Below are 15107 nucleotides of genomic sequence, written 5' to 3' on the forward strand. Positions count from 1 at the left end.
TCAAGGTCATAATTAACTTTAGCACTGGTTCCTGTGTGATTTAGGTGCTTATGCAAGTAAATACAAATGGCCAACTGAAATTTTATTTATATCAAGACATCTTGCCATTTTTTTTTTTTTTTTTTTTGAGACGGAGTCTCGCTCTGTCGCCCAGGCTGGAGTGCAGTGGCGCAATCTCGGCTCACTGCAAGCTCCGCCTCCCGGGTTTACGCCATTCTCCTGCCTCAGCCTCCCGAGTAGCTGGGACCACAGGTGCCCGCCATCTCGCCCGGCTAGTTTTTTGTATTTTTTAGTAGAGACGGGGTTTCACCGTGTTAGCCAGGATGGTCTCGATCTCCTGACCTCGTGATCCACCCGTCTCGGCCTCCCAAAGTGCTGGGATTACAGGCTTGAGCCACCGCGCCCGGCCGCCATTGTTTTTAACAAGAAAAGATACAGGAGTCACTGAGCCTACTCTGACTTTTCTGAATGTATTTATAGTTTATTTAAGATTTCTCTGGCCGGGCGCGGTGATGCATGCCTATAATCCCAGCGTTTGGGAAGCCAAGACAGGAGGATCGCTTGAGCCCAGGAGTTAGAGACCAACCTGGGCAACGTGGTGAGATCGTTTTTACAAGTAACTTTTAACAATCACCCAGGCTGGCTGGGCACAGTGGCTCACGCCCGTAATCCCAACCCTTTGGGAGGCCGAGGGGAGACAGATCACTTGAGATTAAGAGTTCTAGAACAACCTGGCTAACATGGTGAAATCCCATCTCTACTAAAAGTACAAAAATTAGCTGGGCATGGTGGCACGCGCCTGTAATCCCAGCTACTCGGGAGGCTGAGGCAGGAGAATCACTTGAATCTGGGAGATGGAGGTTGCAGTGAGCCGAGATCATGCCACTGCACTCCAGCCTGGGTGATAGAGTGAGACTCTGTCTCAAAAAAAGAAAAAAAATAACTGGGCCATGGTGGTGTGCACCTTTGGTCCCAGCTACTCAGCAGGCTGAGGCAGGAGGATTGCCTGAGCATGAGAGGCTGAGGCTGCAGTGATCTGTGACTGCGCCACTGCACTCCAGCCTGAGTGACAGAGTGAGACCATGTCTCAAAAAAAAAAAAAAAAGATTTCTGTTAGGTGAGTCAGTAAAATGTAGTATTTCTAGCTTTTGATCAAATAGGATTTCTGAGGTTTCTAAACATTTATCTTCTTTCAACTGGGCCTAATAAAGTTTTCTATATGACTTTTCAGTTGCAAGAAAATTCCTTTGCAAGAACATAGCCTGCATACCACATTAAATGAAGGTGGTGTGCCTTGAGATCTAACCTCCCTGAGAAGAGAGTCAGAGTTGTGTATGTTCTATACAGCAGTCGGTTCATCGGTGATTAGAACCTGTACAGTGCTCAGCAGCACCCTACAAGAAGAGATTTGGAATCTCAGATGGCCTTGATTGGTTGGATAGGTAATCAGACAAAAACAAAATAAATTTTAATTCTTATGAATATAGACCCACAAAATCAGTGAGAACCCCTGTAGACACAAATCAGGATTTTGTCTAAGGATGGTAAAAATACATATCTGGGGCTGTGGCTGCCTGAAAGTTAAATGAGAGTTAAATATTTTAAATACGAAATAACCTTTGAAACCAGCATGACACTACAACTACCATTATTACTAATAGCTAACTTTCACCGAGTACTTACTTGAGCCAGCATTGACCTAAACCCTCTGCATTGATCTGAGCCCATTTACCCCGCAGATGCAAACAAGATCAGAGAAAGCACAAGATCATCTTTCCTCCCTAGGTCAGCTGAACAGTAAACAGTAGCATAATGGGGCCCATCCCACCAGCTCAGGTGCCAGGCTGTTTGCAGCTCTACCGATGATGTTTATACCTCGTGTAAAATTCTGGCGTCCATGTTTGCTGAGCCTTAAGGAAACAAGAGCTGTTTCTTAGGATATAAATAGATACGTATGAATGTTACAAATGCAATGGGTAGAGGATATATATTTTTTCTTTGTTTAAAGCAAAAACATGGCCAGGCGCAGTAGCTCACGCCTGTAATCCCAACACTTTGGGAGGCGGAGGTAGGTGGATCACTTGAGGTCAAGAGTTCAAGATCAGCCTGGTCAACATGGTGAAACCCCATCTCTACTAAAAATACAGAAAAATTAGCCAGGCATGGTGGCGGGCACCTGTAATCCCAACCACTAAAGAGGCTGAGGCAGGAGAATCGCTTCAACCCCAGGAGGCGGAGGTTACAGTGAGCCAAGATCATGCCATTGCACTCCAGCCTGGGTGACAAGAGCGAGACTACATCTCAAAAAAAAAGCAAAAACATTTAAATTTGACTTGTATTTAGAAATGTTTTAAAAACACTTATTGGAGGCCCACATATGTGCATAGGAAGAAATATTCTAATCTTGGTAGGAAACATTAACATCACTTTAGTATACAATTTTCTAATTTGAACCCACATGTGGAATTTAGAGAACTGGAATTTTATTTTAGTGCATTTAGATGAAATTGTCAAACATTATACCTGTGAGACAGATTTTTAAAATCTTTTAGTGCTCTAAATCAGTGCCAGTAAGATTATTATATCATGAGCAAGAATCATGTGTAGAAATAACAAAAATTGCTTTCCTGGTTTTTAGATGTGTGGTTTTTAACAACAGAGGAGTGGCGGGGGAGAATCTCTTGGTAAGTAAATTTAAAAGACAACAGTCTTAACTTTTTAAAGAATCATTTATAGTTTTATAACAAAAAGCATATTCTTTTTATTTAAAATAACTTTGTTTACATAAGCAATACAAATTTATCATACAAAAATACAGATGTGGAAAAAAAGGAAATTTATAAGACCCATAATTATATAACCAGGGAAATTCCCTTAGTCTGTGCTCATTCAGATTTCATATATAAATAAAATTTATGTAATATATTTCTATTTTTATAAAATGTAAGATTCTATTTTGTAACTAAACTTTTGTATTTACTACATTTTAACGTCAATAATTATTCACCTACATCATTTTTTTTCTACCCTCTCAACCTAGCTTTTCCTGACTCTGGGAAGAACTGGGAAGAAAAGGCCTTATTTTTAATGCAAAACACATTTTCTTTAAAAATTAACCAATGCAAAACAAATTAACTAATACAGTGATTTTTTTTTTCCACTTACGAAATTTACATTTGTTATAAAACAATTTTGTATGTTATATTTGTATTTTGCCAGCTGAAGTTTACATGGTGGAAATATTATTGAAACCTTTTAAAATTTATACCAGGTATTTTTCCCCCCATCTAATTCTGAGGTTTTGCTAGGATAGATCTTTCACCTCTTAGAAAATCACTCTATCTGATGTTTAAATCCGTGAGTTGGAATGAGAAATATTCCACTCGCTAACATTTTCTTCAGCTTTTTAACTTTTTACAGTCTCAGCAGGTCAAAGGCAATTCTACTAGGATTGAAAGAAACATTTTGGGGTCATTGATAGAGAATGACATTAAGACTATAAATAATTAAGTCATGCTGGAAATAAAAATTTACAGTCAGGTCACAAATGTCAACACTTTATAAGAACTTGGGAAGAAAAAACCTCTTGTACTTTGCTTTACAGTGACTTAGGCACTGGAGGAAATGAAGATCAATACGATTTCGAAAGCAAAAGTAACAGAGTGTTATGGTCTCACTCAAGTGCCTTGTAATAAATAGTTTGATGTGAAGGTTCACATTTCCTCATTCAGTCCAGCCCTTTAGGAATCTCGTAGACAGATAGTACTCTAAAGGGGAAAGATTTGAATGTGTCACTGTGGCCCTGGCCCAGGCAAATCATTTTGAACAGCTCCTGTCTGCTGTGCATTCTTCTAGGACACAAAGCGGGGGAAGACATGGTCTGAGGCTCTCAAGGAAATAATGTGCTGCAAAGCTGAGCTCGTTAGTTCTTTATGAAGTGAGGGACAAAGATCTGTTCATTCAGCAAAGCCGTGGTGTGTGCCTGTTAAATCAGGCACTGTGGAAGGCAATAGAGTGAAGATATACATATTAATGAGACACAGCCCTAATCTTTAGGAGCTCAAACTTTAGTTATGGGAGAGAGAGTCAAGTCCATAAAAATATACACAGTGTTAAGTGTAACAGTAGCCTTTGTTAAGGCTACAGAGCACAAAGGGAAAGAGTAACAAAGCGCCTTGGGGAGGTGGGAGAACTTAGAGAGGTAGCATTCTAAGTTGGATCTTGAAGGCTGTGATATTGAACCTCCAAAGGGGAGAGAGAGGCTTTCTCAGCACAAAGACCAGGGTATTATAAAGTGCATGCAATAGCAACTACTTACTATGGCTGGATGATGATGATAATTTTATCTAATATTTATGTAATCTGTAGAATGTATCAGTTGTGTCTTTTCCTATTTAATCTTCAGAAATAGAAACAGCCCAATGATTTAGGTAAGTATAGCCCCTATTATCTCCCATTTCCTTTTGGAGACAGGGTCTTGCCCTATTGCCCAGGCTGGAGTGCAGTGGCACAATCACAGCTCACTGTAGCCTCGACCTCCTGGGCTCAAGTAATCCTTCCATCTCAGCTTCCCAAGTAGGTGGAACCAGAGGTCTGTGCCACCATGCCTGGCTGATTTTTTATTTATTTGTTTTTTGTTTGTTGTTGTTGTTGTTGTTGTTTGTAGAGATGGAGTCTCACTCTGTTGCCCGGGCTGCTCTTAAACTCCTGCGCTCAAGCAATGCTCCCACAGTGCTGAGATTCCAGGTGTGAGCCACTGCACCTGGCCCTGTCCTGCATTTTACAGATAAAGAAAACAAGACACTGGTAGGTTAGGAACTTACCCCTCCCAATCAATGGCAGAACCAGGATTCAGACCCAGATGATCTAACTATGTGCTTATGTTCTTGACCATTATGCTTTATGCTTTCTTACTATTCTGGAAGTGGCAGGAATTTTTCTAGAAGGGTAGGGCCAGATTTTGAAGAATCACATGTAGAATCCTAAGAAACCTGGTAGTGAATCATTGATATTTTGAAGCAAGGGCATAATTTGATCATGGTCATGTTTTAGAAAGAGAACCATGGCAGTGGTGTGTAGGAAAGAAAGAGATGGAGGGAAGGAGGCTGGAGGCTGGAGGCTGGGAGGCCAGTTAGAAAGCAGTTACTACAGACCTACATGGAGTTTGGAGTTGGAAAGCAGATGGAAGGGGAATAAAGAAGAAATAACAAAAATGAGTAGTGTTCATGGGGAAGAAAATAGTATTAGTTGTATTGTGGGAAGTAAAGACAAGGGAGTCAAAGGTAATATTTCTACCTTGGCTGGCTGATGGAAGATGCTGGTATTTGAAATAGGAAATTTAGAAGAATTTGTGAGATTATGATGTAACAGAGATAACAGATTCCGTTTTAGATGATTAGGATGCTTTTAGATCATCTCGGTAGAAATTTTTAGTAAGTTTGTGGATGTACTGGACTGGCTTTCAGGAGAAAATAGGCAAGCAAGAGAGAGACAGACTGAGATTATCATTGTGCAGGTGGAAGCTCAAGAGTAGCTGAGATTAGTTAGGGCATGTGTAGAGTAAAAGGGGAGATTGATGGTTAGAAGCTTAAGAAACAACAGGCTGGGAGTGGTGGTTCACACCTGCAGTCCCAACACTTTGGGAGGCCCAGGTGGGAGGATCACTTGAGCCCAGAAGTTGAAGATCAGCCTGGGCAACATATTGAAACCCTGTCTCAAATATGTATGTGTGTGTGTATATATATGATATATATATAAAATATGTGTATATGTATTATATATTATATATTGTATATATTATATATAGTATATCGTATATAATGTATATATTATATATGTAAAATATATTGTGTATATATTATATATTTTTTAAAAAGAAAAAGAAGCAACAAATAGGAAGGAGGAGAGAAAAAGGGAAGGATGCTTTAAAAAATTCTCTCCTTAGCATTTAAAGTTAATTAGAAATTTGCTTTGAAATAGTATAGCAACCCAGTAATTTTCAGCCCATAAGCTTTAATTGTATTTTTGAAAAACCTCCAAGAAGAATTCACTGAGTTCTAAGTAAGATAAGAGTAGCTGGGTCTCTGGAGTCTTACACAGTATGTCAGTTAAATTTTGATTAACTAGTACCCCCCAGCATATATGTGTCTCAGAATAGCTAATAACACACTAAGCTGTTAGAGTTACAGTCTGACAGGCAGCTTGGGTTTATGTAGCAGAAAGGACCTTGGACTCAGTAAGAAGTCCCAAGTTCAAGTTCTGTTGTCACCACTAACCAGCTATAAGTGGTAAAGTACAAGTCAAATAACCTGTGTGTTTCTCTTTTCTTAACTTTGAAATATAATAATGTGTACTTTGAAATATAATAATGTGTACTTGCCACCTCACAAGGTTGTTTCAAGTTCACATGAAATAATAAACATGAGGCTGAGCACGGTGGCTCACACCTGTAATCCCAACATTTTAGGAGGCTGAGGTGGGCAGATCACTTGAGGCCAGGAGTTCGAGATCAGCCTGGCCAATATGGTAAAACCCCATCTCTGCTAAAAATACAAAAAATTGGCCAGGCGTGGTGGCTCAAGCCTGTAATCCCAGTACTTTGGGAGGCCGAGATGGGCGGATCAAGAGGTCAGGAGATCGAGACTATCCTGGCTAACACGGTGAAACCCCGTCTCTACTAAAAAATACAAAAAACTAGCCGGGCGAGGTGGCGGGCGCCTGTAGTCCCAGCTACTCGGGAGGCTGAGGCAGGAGAATGGCGTAAACCCCAGAGGCGGAGCTTGCAGTGAGCTGAGATCCAGCCATTGCATTCCAGCCTGGGTGACACAGCGAGACTCCGTCTCAAAAAAAACAAAAACAAAAACAAAAACAAAAAATTAGCCAGGCGTGGTGGCACATACCTGTAGTCCCAGCTACTTAGGAGGCTGAGGCAGGAGAATCATTTGAACCCAGGAGGTGGAGGTTGCAGTGAGCCAAGATGGCATCACTGCACTCCAGCCTGGGCAACAGAGCAAGACTCCATCTCAAAAACAAACAAACAAAAAGAAAGAAACAGTAAACTTGAAATATCTTGTAAAATAAAACTTTTTAGGGCCAGGCACAGTGGCTCATGCCTGTAATCCCAGAACTTTAGGAGGCTGAGGCAGGCAGATCACTTGAGCCCAGGAGTTTAAGACCAGCCTGGCCAACATGGAGAAACCCTATCTCTATTAAATTAAAAAAATAATAAAAAAACAGGCCAGGCACGGTGGCTCACGCCTGTAATCCCAGCACTTTGGGAGGCCGAGGTGGGTGGATCATGAGGTCAGGAGTTTGAGACCGGTCTGGCCAACATGGCAAAATTCTGTCTTTACTAAAAATACAAAAATTAGCCGGGCATGGTGGCACATGCCTGTAATCCCAGCTACTTGGAAGGCTGAGGCAGGAAAATCACTTGAACCCAGGAGGCGAAGGTTGCAGTAAGCCCAGATCATGCCACTGCACTCCAGCCTGGGCAACAGAGTGAGACTCCTTATCAAAAAAATTTAATTAATTAAAATTAAAATTAAATAAAGTTTTTTATAACTCAAGGCATAATTGCTACTGTATTAACTCATTAGATCATTAGGGTATAAGAAGTATACATTTAATTAGTTTACTTCCTTGAAATTCTTTTTTAAAGTATTTGTTGTAAAAGGATATAATTATAATTACCTTTGGTCATTCTACATCCTTATTATTCTTTTTTGAGTTGGATCAAAAAATGAGATGTTAATATTGATTATTAGAGTTAGTGTTGATATTTAGATCTCTTGATAATCCTGCTTCTTTCTGCCTTCAAGCTAAGAACAATTACTGTGTCATACGAGAGGAACTCTGATGTTTATTTATACCTCACCTTGTTCCAGAAAGAATTTAATGTAGCTCAGACCCAGAGTAAGGGAGACTTTAGGGTAGGCATAAAAAAGAACAAAAGATGAATCAGCAGAGATCAAACAGGAAGGAACTGTCTCTAACAGAAATTAGCTCACAGGAACTAGCAAAGGTGAAATGAAATTTAGGGTAAGCAGTTCTCCTAGGAGTGGAAATGTTAGAGATATACTTAGAATTTATAGAGATTACTATGGCTCCTACAAAGGAGAATAAGGAAGTAGAAATTTTCCACTGCCATTGTGTCCTCATTTCCAATTAGTTATTGTAGGATTGGGGGAAAGCCAAAGGCCTTTCTTACTAGGAAATGAGCATCCTGTACTAACTTTTCTCCTTGGGTCTGTTTCCTACAGTAGACAGACAATCCGAGTCTCAGTGGAGCAAACCTCAGATATCCCCATAGGATTCTAGGAGCCTTGGAATAGATGGGACTTTTTCTTCTGCCCTGCAGATTGGTTTTCCAGGATAGGAATCCAGGTTACCCACAAATTCCCTAATATTGTTGATTACTTTGTAAACTTGTTTAGGAATGGTAACTTACAAATAACTTAGCCAAAATTTGTGGAAAGCTCTTTTTAGTTATAGGATCTATAACTAAAAGCTGTAAATTTAGTTGTACATCCTATAACTAATATTCAAAATAGGTAAATATGTAGACACAGAAAGCTATTTTTAGTTATAGGATCTTGGGTTCCCTATTTTTAGTTATAGGATCATGCAGACTTCTGTGTTCCTAACCCAATAAGAAAAGCATCCTAGCCACTTTGGGAAATAGTCTGGCAGTTCCTCCAAAAGTTAAAATAGATTTACCATATGACCCAGAAATTCCTGAAATGAAAATATATGTTCTCACAAAAACTTATACATGGGCCAGGCACAGTGGCTCATACCTGTAATCCCAGCGCTTTGGGAGGCCGAGGCAGGAAGATCACTTGAGTCCAGGAGTTCAAGACCAGTCTAGGCAACATAGTGAGACCTTGTCTCTACAAAAACAAAGAATAGCCAAGTGTGGTGGCGTGTGCCTGTGATCCCAGCTACGTGGGGGGCTGGGTGCAGGAGGACTGCTTGAGCCCAGGAGTTTGAGGCTTCAGTGAGCTGTGTTTGTACCATTGCACTCCAGCTTGGGCAATAGAGACCCTGTCTCTAAAAAATAAAAATAGGCTGGGCACAGTGGCTCACACCTGTAATCCCAGCACTTTGGGAGGCCAAGGCAGATGGGTCACAAGGTCAGGAGATCGAGACCATCCTGGCTAACACGGTGAAACCCCATCTCTACTAAAAATACAAAAAAAAAAAAAAAAAAAATTAGCCAGGCGTGGTGGTGGGCGCCTGTAGTCCCACCTACTTGGGAGGCTGAGGCAGGAGAATGGTGTGAACTCGGGAGGCGGGGCTTGCAGTGAGCCGAGATTGCGCCCCTGCACTGTAGCCTCGGCATCAGAGTGAGACTCCATCTCAAAAAAAAAAAAAAAAAGGAATGAAGTCTTGAATGTATGGATGCACTTTGAAAGCATTATGCTAAGTGAAGAAGCTCATCTCAACATACCACATACTGTATCAGTCCATTTATATGAAATATTCAAAATAGGCAAATCTATAGACACAGAAAGTAGATTAATGATCACCTAAGGCTTGAGGTGGAGGATGATTGCTAATAGTAGGAGGTTTCTTTTTGGTGTGATAAAAATATTCTTAAATTTTGATGGCACAACTCTGAATATGTGAAAAACCATTGACTTGTACCTGAATGATGGTATGCAAATGACATCTCATAAAGCTTTTAAAAAGAAAATCCTCCTTTAAGTGCTTTCTAGTTCAAGTTAGAGCTGGCTCAGCAGTTAAGGGAGGGCCAAGAAGGTCAAGCAGAAGCTAGAAAATAATTTAAAGCAGCACTGCCCAAAATGTGGCCTGTGGACCAACTCTGTTCCTCAGGGTACCTGACTCCAGTCCCAGACCAGATGAGGAGCTGAGATAGAATGTAAGCCAACTTAGGCCGGATGTGGTGGCTCATGCCTGTAATCCCAGCACTTTGGGAGGCCAACGCGGGTGGACCACTTGAGGCCAGGAGTTTGAGACCAGCCTGGCCAACGTGATGAAACCCCATCTCTACTAAAAATACAAAAATTAGCTGGGTGTGGTGGCGCATGCCTGTAATCCCAGTCACTTGGAAGGCTGAGACAGGAGAATCATTTGAACCCAGGAGGCAGAGGTTGCAGTGAGCCAAGATCACACCACTGCACTCCAGCCTGGTCAGCAGAGTGAGACTCAGTCTCAAAAAAAAAAAAAAAAAACCCTCCTCATTCCATAGGTGAGGACACCTCTGGAGAAGTGGGGTGACAGTCAGAAGTCATAAAGCTGATTAGTGGTCTTATGGCAGGAACTCGGGCTGTGCAGCCTAGCGTCTTGACCTTTCAATACTGGCTTCCAGTCAAGTCAGCCTGAAAATCTGGGAATAGACGGAAGGAGGGTTTTCAGAGAGAGGATCGTCCCCCTAACCTCAGATTCTTCGGGGTTAAAAGACTCAGGTCTGGAGAAACCTGTTCTTGTTTCCTATTAGCTTTTCCTCCTTAGCTTTTCCAAGGAAGCTAGTAGTGTAGGAGGGACTTAGAGCTCTTCCCCCACCCCATCACCCCAGCTCCTCCACCCCACCCCACCATGGGCCATTTTCTGAAAAAGGCATTTAGAAAGGATTAAGGGACCTGCCTGATAGCCTGAGGAAGGAGGGGTATAGAGGTCAGGGCCGGCCAGGGCACAATTCACTTTCAAACGTCTACTTTTAGGCAGTGCCTTTCTCACGTGCAGTATCTCCCTACTGGACATGGTTCCACCCAAGTCAGCCTTTCCTAAGTGCTTCAAAATAACCTGTCCCTGCTCCCCTTACCTTCATCTATATAACAACCCAGGGAGGCTGGTCTCAGCCAGGTGTAGGTGTGAACACATTTAATCCTTGAGAATTTTCTCCCAACATTGATGGGTCCAGTCCAATAATAACAAAAATTTTAAATGTAGAAGATTGTGGCCAGGCGTGGTGGCTCATATCTGTAATCCCAGCACTTTAGAAGGTCAAGCCAGGAAAATCACTTGAGCCCAGGAGTTGGAGACCAGCCTGGGCAACATAATGAGACCTTATCTCTACAAAAAATTTAAAAATTAGCTGGGTATGGGCGTGGTGGCAGGTGCCTGTAGTCCCAGCTACTCAGGAGGTTGAGGCAGGAGGATCGCTTCAGCCCAGGAGGTCAAGGCTGCAGTGAGCCATGATCATGCCACTGCACTGCAACCTGGGCAACAGAGCAAGAACCTAGCTCAAAAAAAAAAAAAAAAAAAAAGTTCAAAATAAAAGAGAAAGAATGTTTTGTTGAATAATGGAAGAGTTTTAGAAATAATAATTTAATAGCTAGCTGTCATGCTTAATACGTGTCAGATGATCCTGTAAGACAAGAGATGTTTGGAAGTACATCCCCATACACGTCAAGGAATCCAAGAGGTTCAGACCCACATAGAACTAGAGTTCCCTTCTCCCAAGTCACTCCAGATAGGTTTTACCATTTTTACCACTGCAGCATCCTCCTCTTGGCTTAGCTCTCACCCTCCTTACTCTCTTGGTGCAGAGGTTCTCAACTCTGGCCGCCCATTAGAGTCCCCTGGGAAGCACTGAAAACTACTGCTTCCTGGTCAGGTGTGGGGGCTCACACCTGTAATCCCAGCACTTGAGAGGCCAAGGCGAGTGATTGCATGAGGCCAGGAGTTTGAGGCCAGCTTGGCCAACATGGTGAAACTCCTTCTCTACTAAAAGTACAAAAATTAGCCAGGCATGGTGGCGGGTGCTCTAATCCTAGCTACTCAGGAGGCTGAAGCAGGAGAATCGCTTGAACCCAGGAGGCAGAGGTTGCAGTGAGCTGAGACTGCGCCAATGCACTCCAGCCTGGGTGACAGAGCAAGACTGTCTCACAAAAACAAAAACAAAAAAACAGCCAGGCGCGGTGGCTCACACCTGTAATCTCAGCACTTTAGGAGGCCGAGGTGGGTGAATCACCTGAGGTCGGAAGTTCCAGACCAGCCTGACCAACATGGAGAAACCCCATCTCTACTAAAAATACAAAATCAGCCAGACGTGGTGGCTCATGCCTGTAATCCCAGCTACTGGGAGGCTGAGGCAGGAGAATCGCTTGAACCTGTGAGGCGGAGGTTGTGGTGAGCTGAGACTGTGCCATTGCACTCCAGCTTGGGCAACAAGAGCGAAACTCCATCTCAAAAAATACTGATCCCTGAACCCCATCCCCCAGAGATTCTGATTCATTTGGTCTGGGGTGGAGTCCAAGTATCTGTAATTTATTTTAAACACTCCTTGGAGAGTCTAATGTACAAACAGGGCTGAAAATCCCTGGGAGGTGATGAGTAGTCCTGCATGTGATAGCCTCCATGACCCAGGTGAGTCACGAGATTTGCCTCTTAGGAGCCTGGACTGAAAATAACTCCTGGCTGACCTGCTCTAAGCCACTAACAAAACTGCTCATTTATTGGTGTAGCTTGTACAACATGACATCATGAGCATGTACGGCAGCCATCTGGAGCGTTGGCAGGAATGTAGCACAGAGGCCAGCCTCCAGGCTGGCCAGGATATTTCCTGGGGCCCTTTGTTTTATGGTTAGTTGTTTTTAAAAATTAGCAAACTCCCAGGCAAATTTAGACAGTTGGTCATTTAATATGTCTATCAATGACTGGGTGAAATGACTGTTCATTAAACTGCTGATTTTACTTATGTGCCAATAATTTTTCTTTTCTCTGACTCCTTAATTAATTAACTCATATTCCAAAAATAAAATCAATTTTCCTAGGGACGACTTAGGCAGTTTACTAGGTACTGGACAGGGGGTGGGTGAAATGAAAAACACGTTACACTGTAGAGATCAATTAGAGAGTGTAATTAGTCCTATTTTAAAAGGATTATTCCTTTTGGGGAGGCCCACAACCACACAGGAATCACAGAGTTCATTTAAATGCATCTTATCAAATATTTGAGTACAGATCATTAAGTACTTGAGAGAGGAATACGCAATGAAATGTTCTAAGATCCTGATGATCATCAAACATTACAGTTAAGTAAATATGAAACGTCAATGATTTTTTATGAGGCATTCATGTGTCTTTTTCAGTTTTCACTTTGCTGGACAGAAAACTAAAATTCTAGATAGCTTAGTTCAGCATTGGAAGTGCGGTAACCCCAGCCCTGAGAGAGAAGGATTCTGAGTTATGGCTTCCACGACAGATTAGCAAATTAATCTCCTCCAAGAATAGCTAGGGAGAGTCTGGCTACCTGATTAACAGAGGGAATTTTAAAATTTGAGTCTAGGTCAAAAATTGTTTTTTTAATGAAGAGAATTAATTCTAAAACAGAATTTCTAAATCTGGTACAAGAAAATTGTCTTTCAGGTTAGGAGAAATCAGTTTGTCAGCTTTTAAGAAGCCATAGTTGATTAAGAAGGATAAATTAGATGTAGTCCATAGGTAAATATAAAATATATACTTTATTGTTTTTCTTTTATATATGAATAATAGTAATTATATTTCATCCTCTTAAGTGCATTTTTAAAAACTAACCTCTTTCAGCCATTAAATTACTGTTGTTGGCCAGGCATGGTGGCTCACGCCTGTAATCCCAGTACTTTGGGAGGCTGAGGCAGGAGGATTGCTTGAGCCCAGGAGTTTGAGACCAGCCTGAGCAACATAATGAGACCTCATTTCTATAAAAAATAATGAAAATAAATAAATTACTGTCATTGCTCTCTGATCATAGTCACAGTTGGATAATTTAAACAACCTTGGTTTGTAATTATTATCAAATTATTCTAACTTACTGAATGTTTATGTCCAAATATCTACTGGAAGTGATATATCTTTTGGATTTTTCACATTTTTCCCATCCTCATCCCACCCAGAAGGAGTTTCACCACCCAGCAGAATCCTCCCAGCTCTTCCTTCATCCCTCTTCTGATTAGATATGATTTCATCTACCGGAAGGATAGCTGCCAGTTGCATTAGTAGCCCGAGTAACAGAATTTAACCAGAGTCTTTTGTCTAAAAAGCTTCCAGTTGTATCTTCAGGCCTGAAGACGGTTTCTGCAGAGCCTGCCGATTCAATGTACTGCCCCTTAACTGTCTTTGCTGTGTGTTCTGGGTGAATCTTTAATGGGTCCCAAGTTCTGTAGGCTCTGCTTATTTCTAACTTCAGATCCTGTGAAGAAAGAAGACAGATGATGTTTCCTATTGGAAGCCATCAAGGAGCAAGAGGCTGTGTGGTAGAACTGCATAGCTGTGCGTATCAGAACTTACTAATTAATTGGTCTCCTCCCTTTTAGTCCTGTGTGTCAGTTCAGTTGGACAAGGGTTTATTAACAGAGCTAGAGGTGAAAAGACAGTGATAGAGACTCACGTGGGACAGGGCATGGAGCAGGCTGGACAGGGCAATTAGGAGCAGGATTGAGAACAGCTGTGAGGTCCTAAAAGACAGGGGCCAAGTCTCACCTGTTGTGACATTTATTTTTTTTTTTTGAGCCAGGGTCTCACTCTGTCACCCAGGCTAGAGTGCAGTGGCATGATCTTGGCTCACTGCAACCTCTGCTTCCCAGGTTCAATCTATCCTCCCACCTCAACCTCCCAAGTAGTTGGAATTACAGGCATGTGCCACCATGCCTGGCTAACTTTTGTATTTTTTGGTAGATGGGGGGTTTCACCATGTTGGCCAAGCTGGTCTTGAACTCTTGACCTCAAGTGATCTGCTCTCCTCAGCCTCCCAAAGTGCTGGGATTACAGGTGTGAGTCACCATGCACAGCCTTGTTGTGGCATTTATTCCATGCACAATTTCAACAGGCAAGGTTGACAGCGAAGGACACCAGGCAGGTGAAGGTCACACAGGTGGCAAGGATATTAAGGGGCCTAGCAGGCAAGAGAACAGTATCCCATTGGTCTGTGTCTATACATTGGAGAAATAATAAAACACAAAGCTGGTAGGGTTGCTCGGCATCATATTGTGGAAAGTCTTGAATGCTTGGCAGAGGCTTAATTCAGTAGGCAGTGGAAAGCGAATGAGAAATTTTAAGCAGAAAGACTGTCATGATTACAGCTGGAAGTGTTCATTAGGAAGATTAATCTGATAGTGCATTGAATGTAGGATTGTGAATGATTATCAGGAAAAACTGGGAGT

General features: G+C 41.9%; 1 protein-coding gene across 4 annotated transcripts in view; it reads left to right on the top strand.

The window, feature by feature from the left end:
- ABHD3 (abhydrolase domain containing 3, phospholipase) overlaps nucleotides 1-15107 on the top strand; it is a 70376-nt gene that overhangs the window by 11346 nt on the left and 43923 nt on the right. For all 4 annotated transcript variants that reach the window (XR_004429251.1, XR_004429252.1, XM_033178163.1 and 1 more), the window contains exon 4: nucleotides 2639-2684. Coding sequence is in view for 2 of the 4 variants with exons in the window: in XM_033178163.1 (XP_033034054.1) it covers nucleotides 2639-2684 (46 nt within the window). In the remaining 2 variants the exon portion in view is untranslated. The remainder of the gene's footprint in view (nucleotides 1-2638; nucleotides 2685-15107) is intronic.

The sequence above is a fragment of the Trachypithecus francoisi genome, unplaced genomic scaffold (genome assembly GCF_009764315.1).
Source record: "Trachypithecus francoisi isolate TF-2019V2 unplaced genomic scaffold, Tfra_2.0 Lachesis_group19, whole genome shotgun sequence".
NCBI lineage: Eukaryota > Metazoa > Chordata > Mammalia > Primates > Cercopithecidae > Trachypithecus > Trachypithecus francoisi.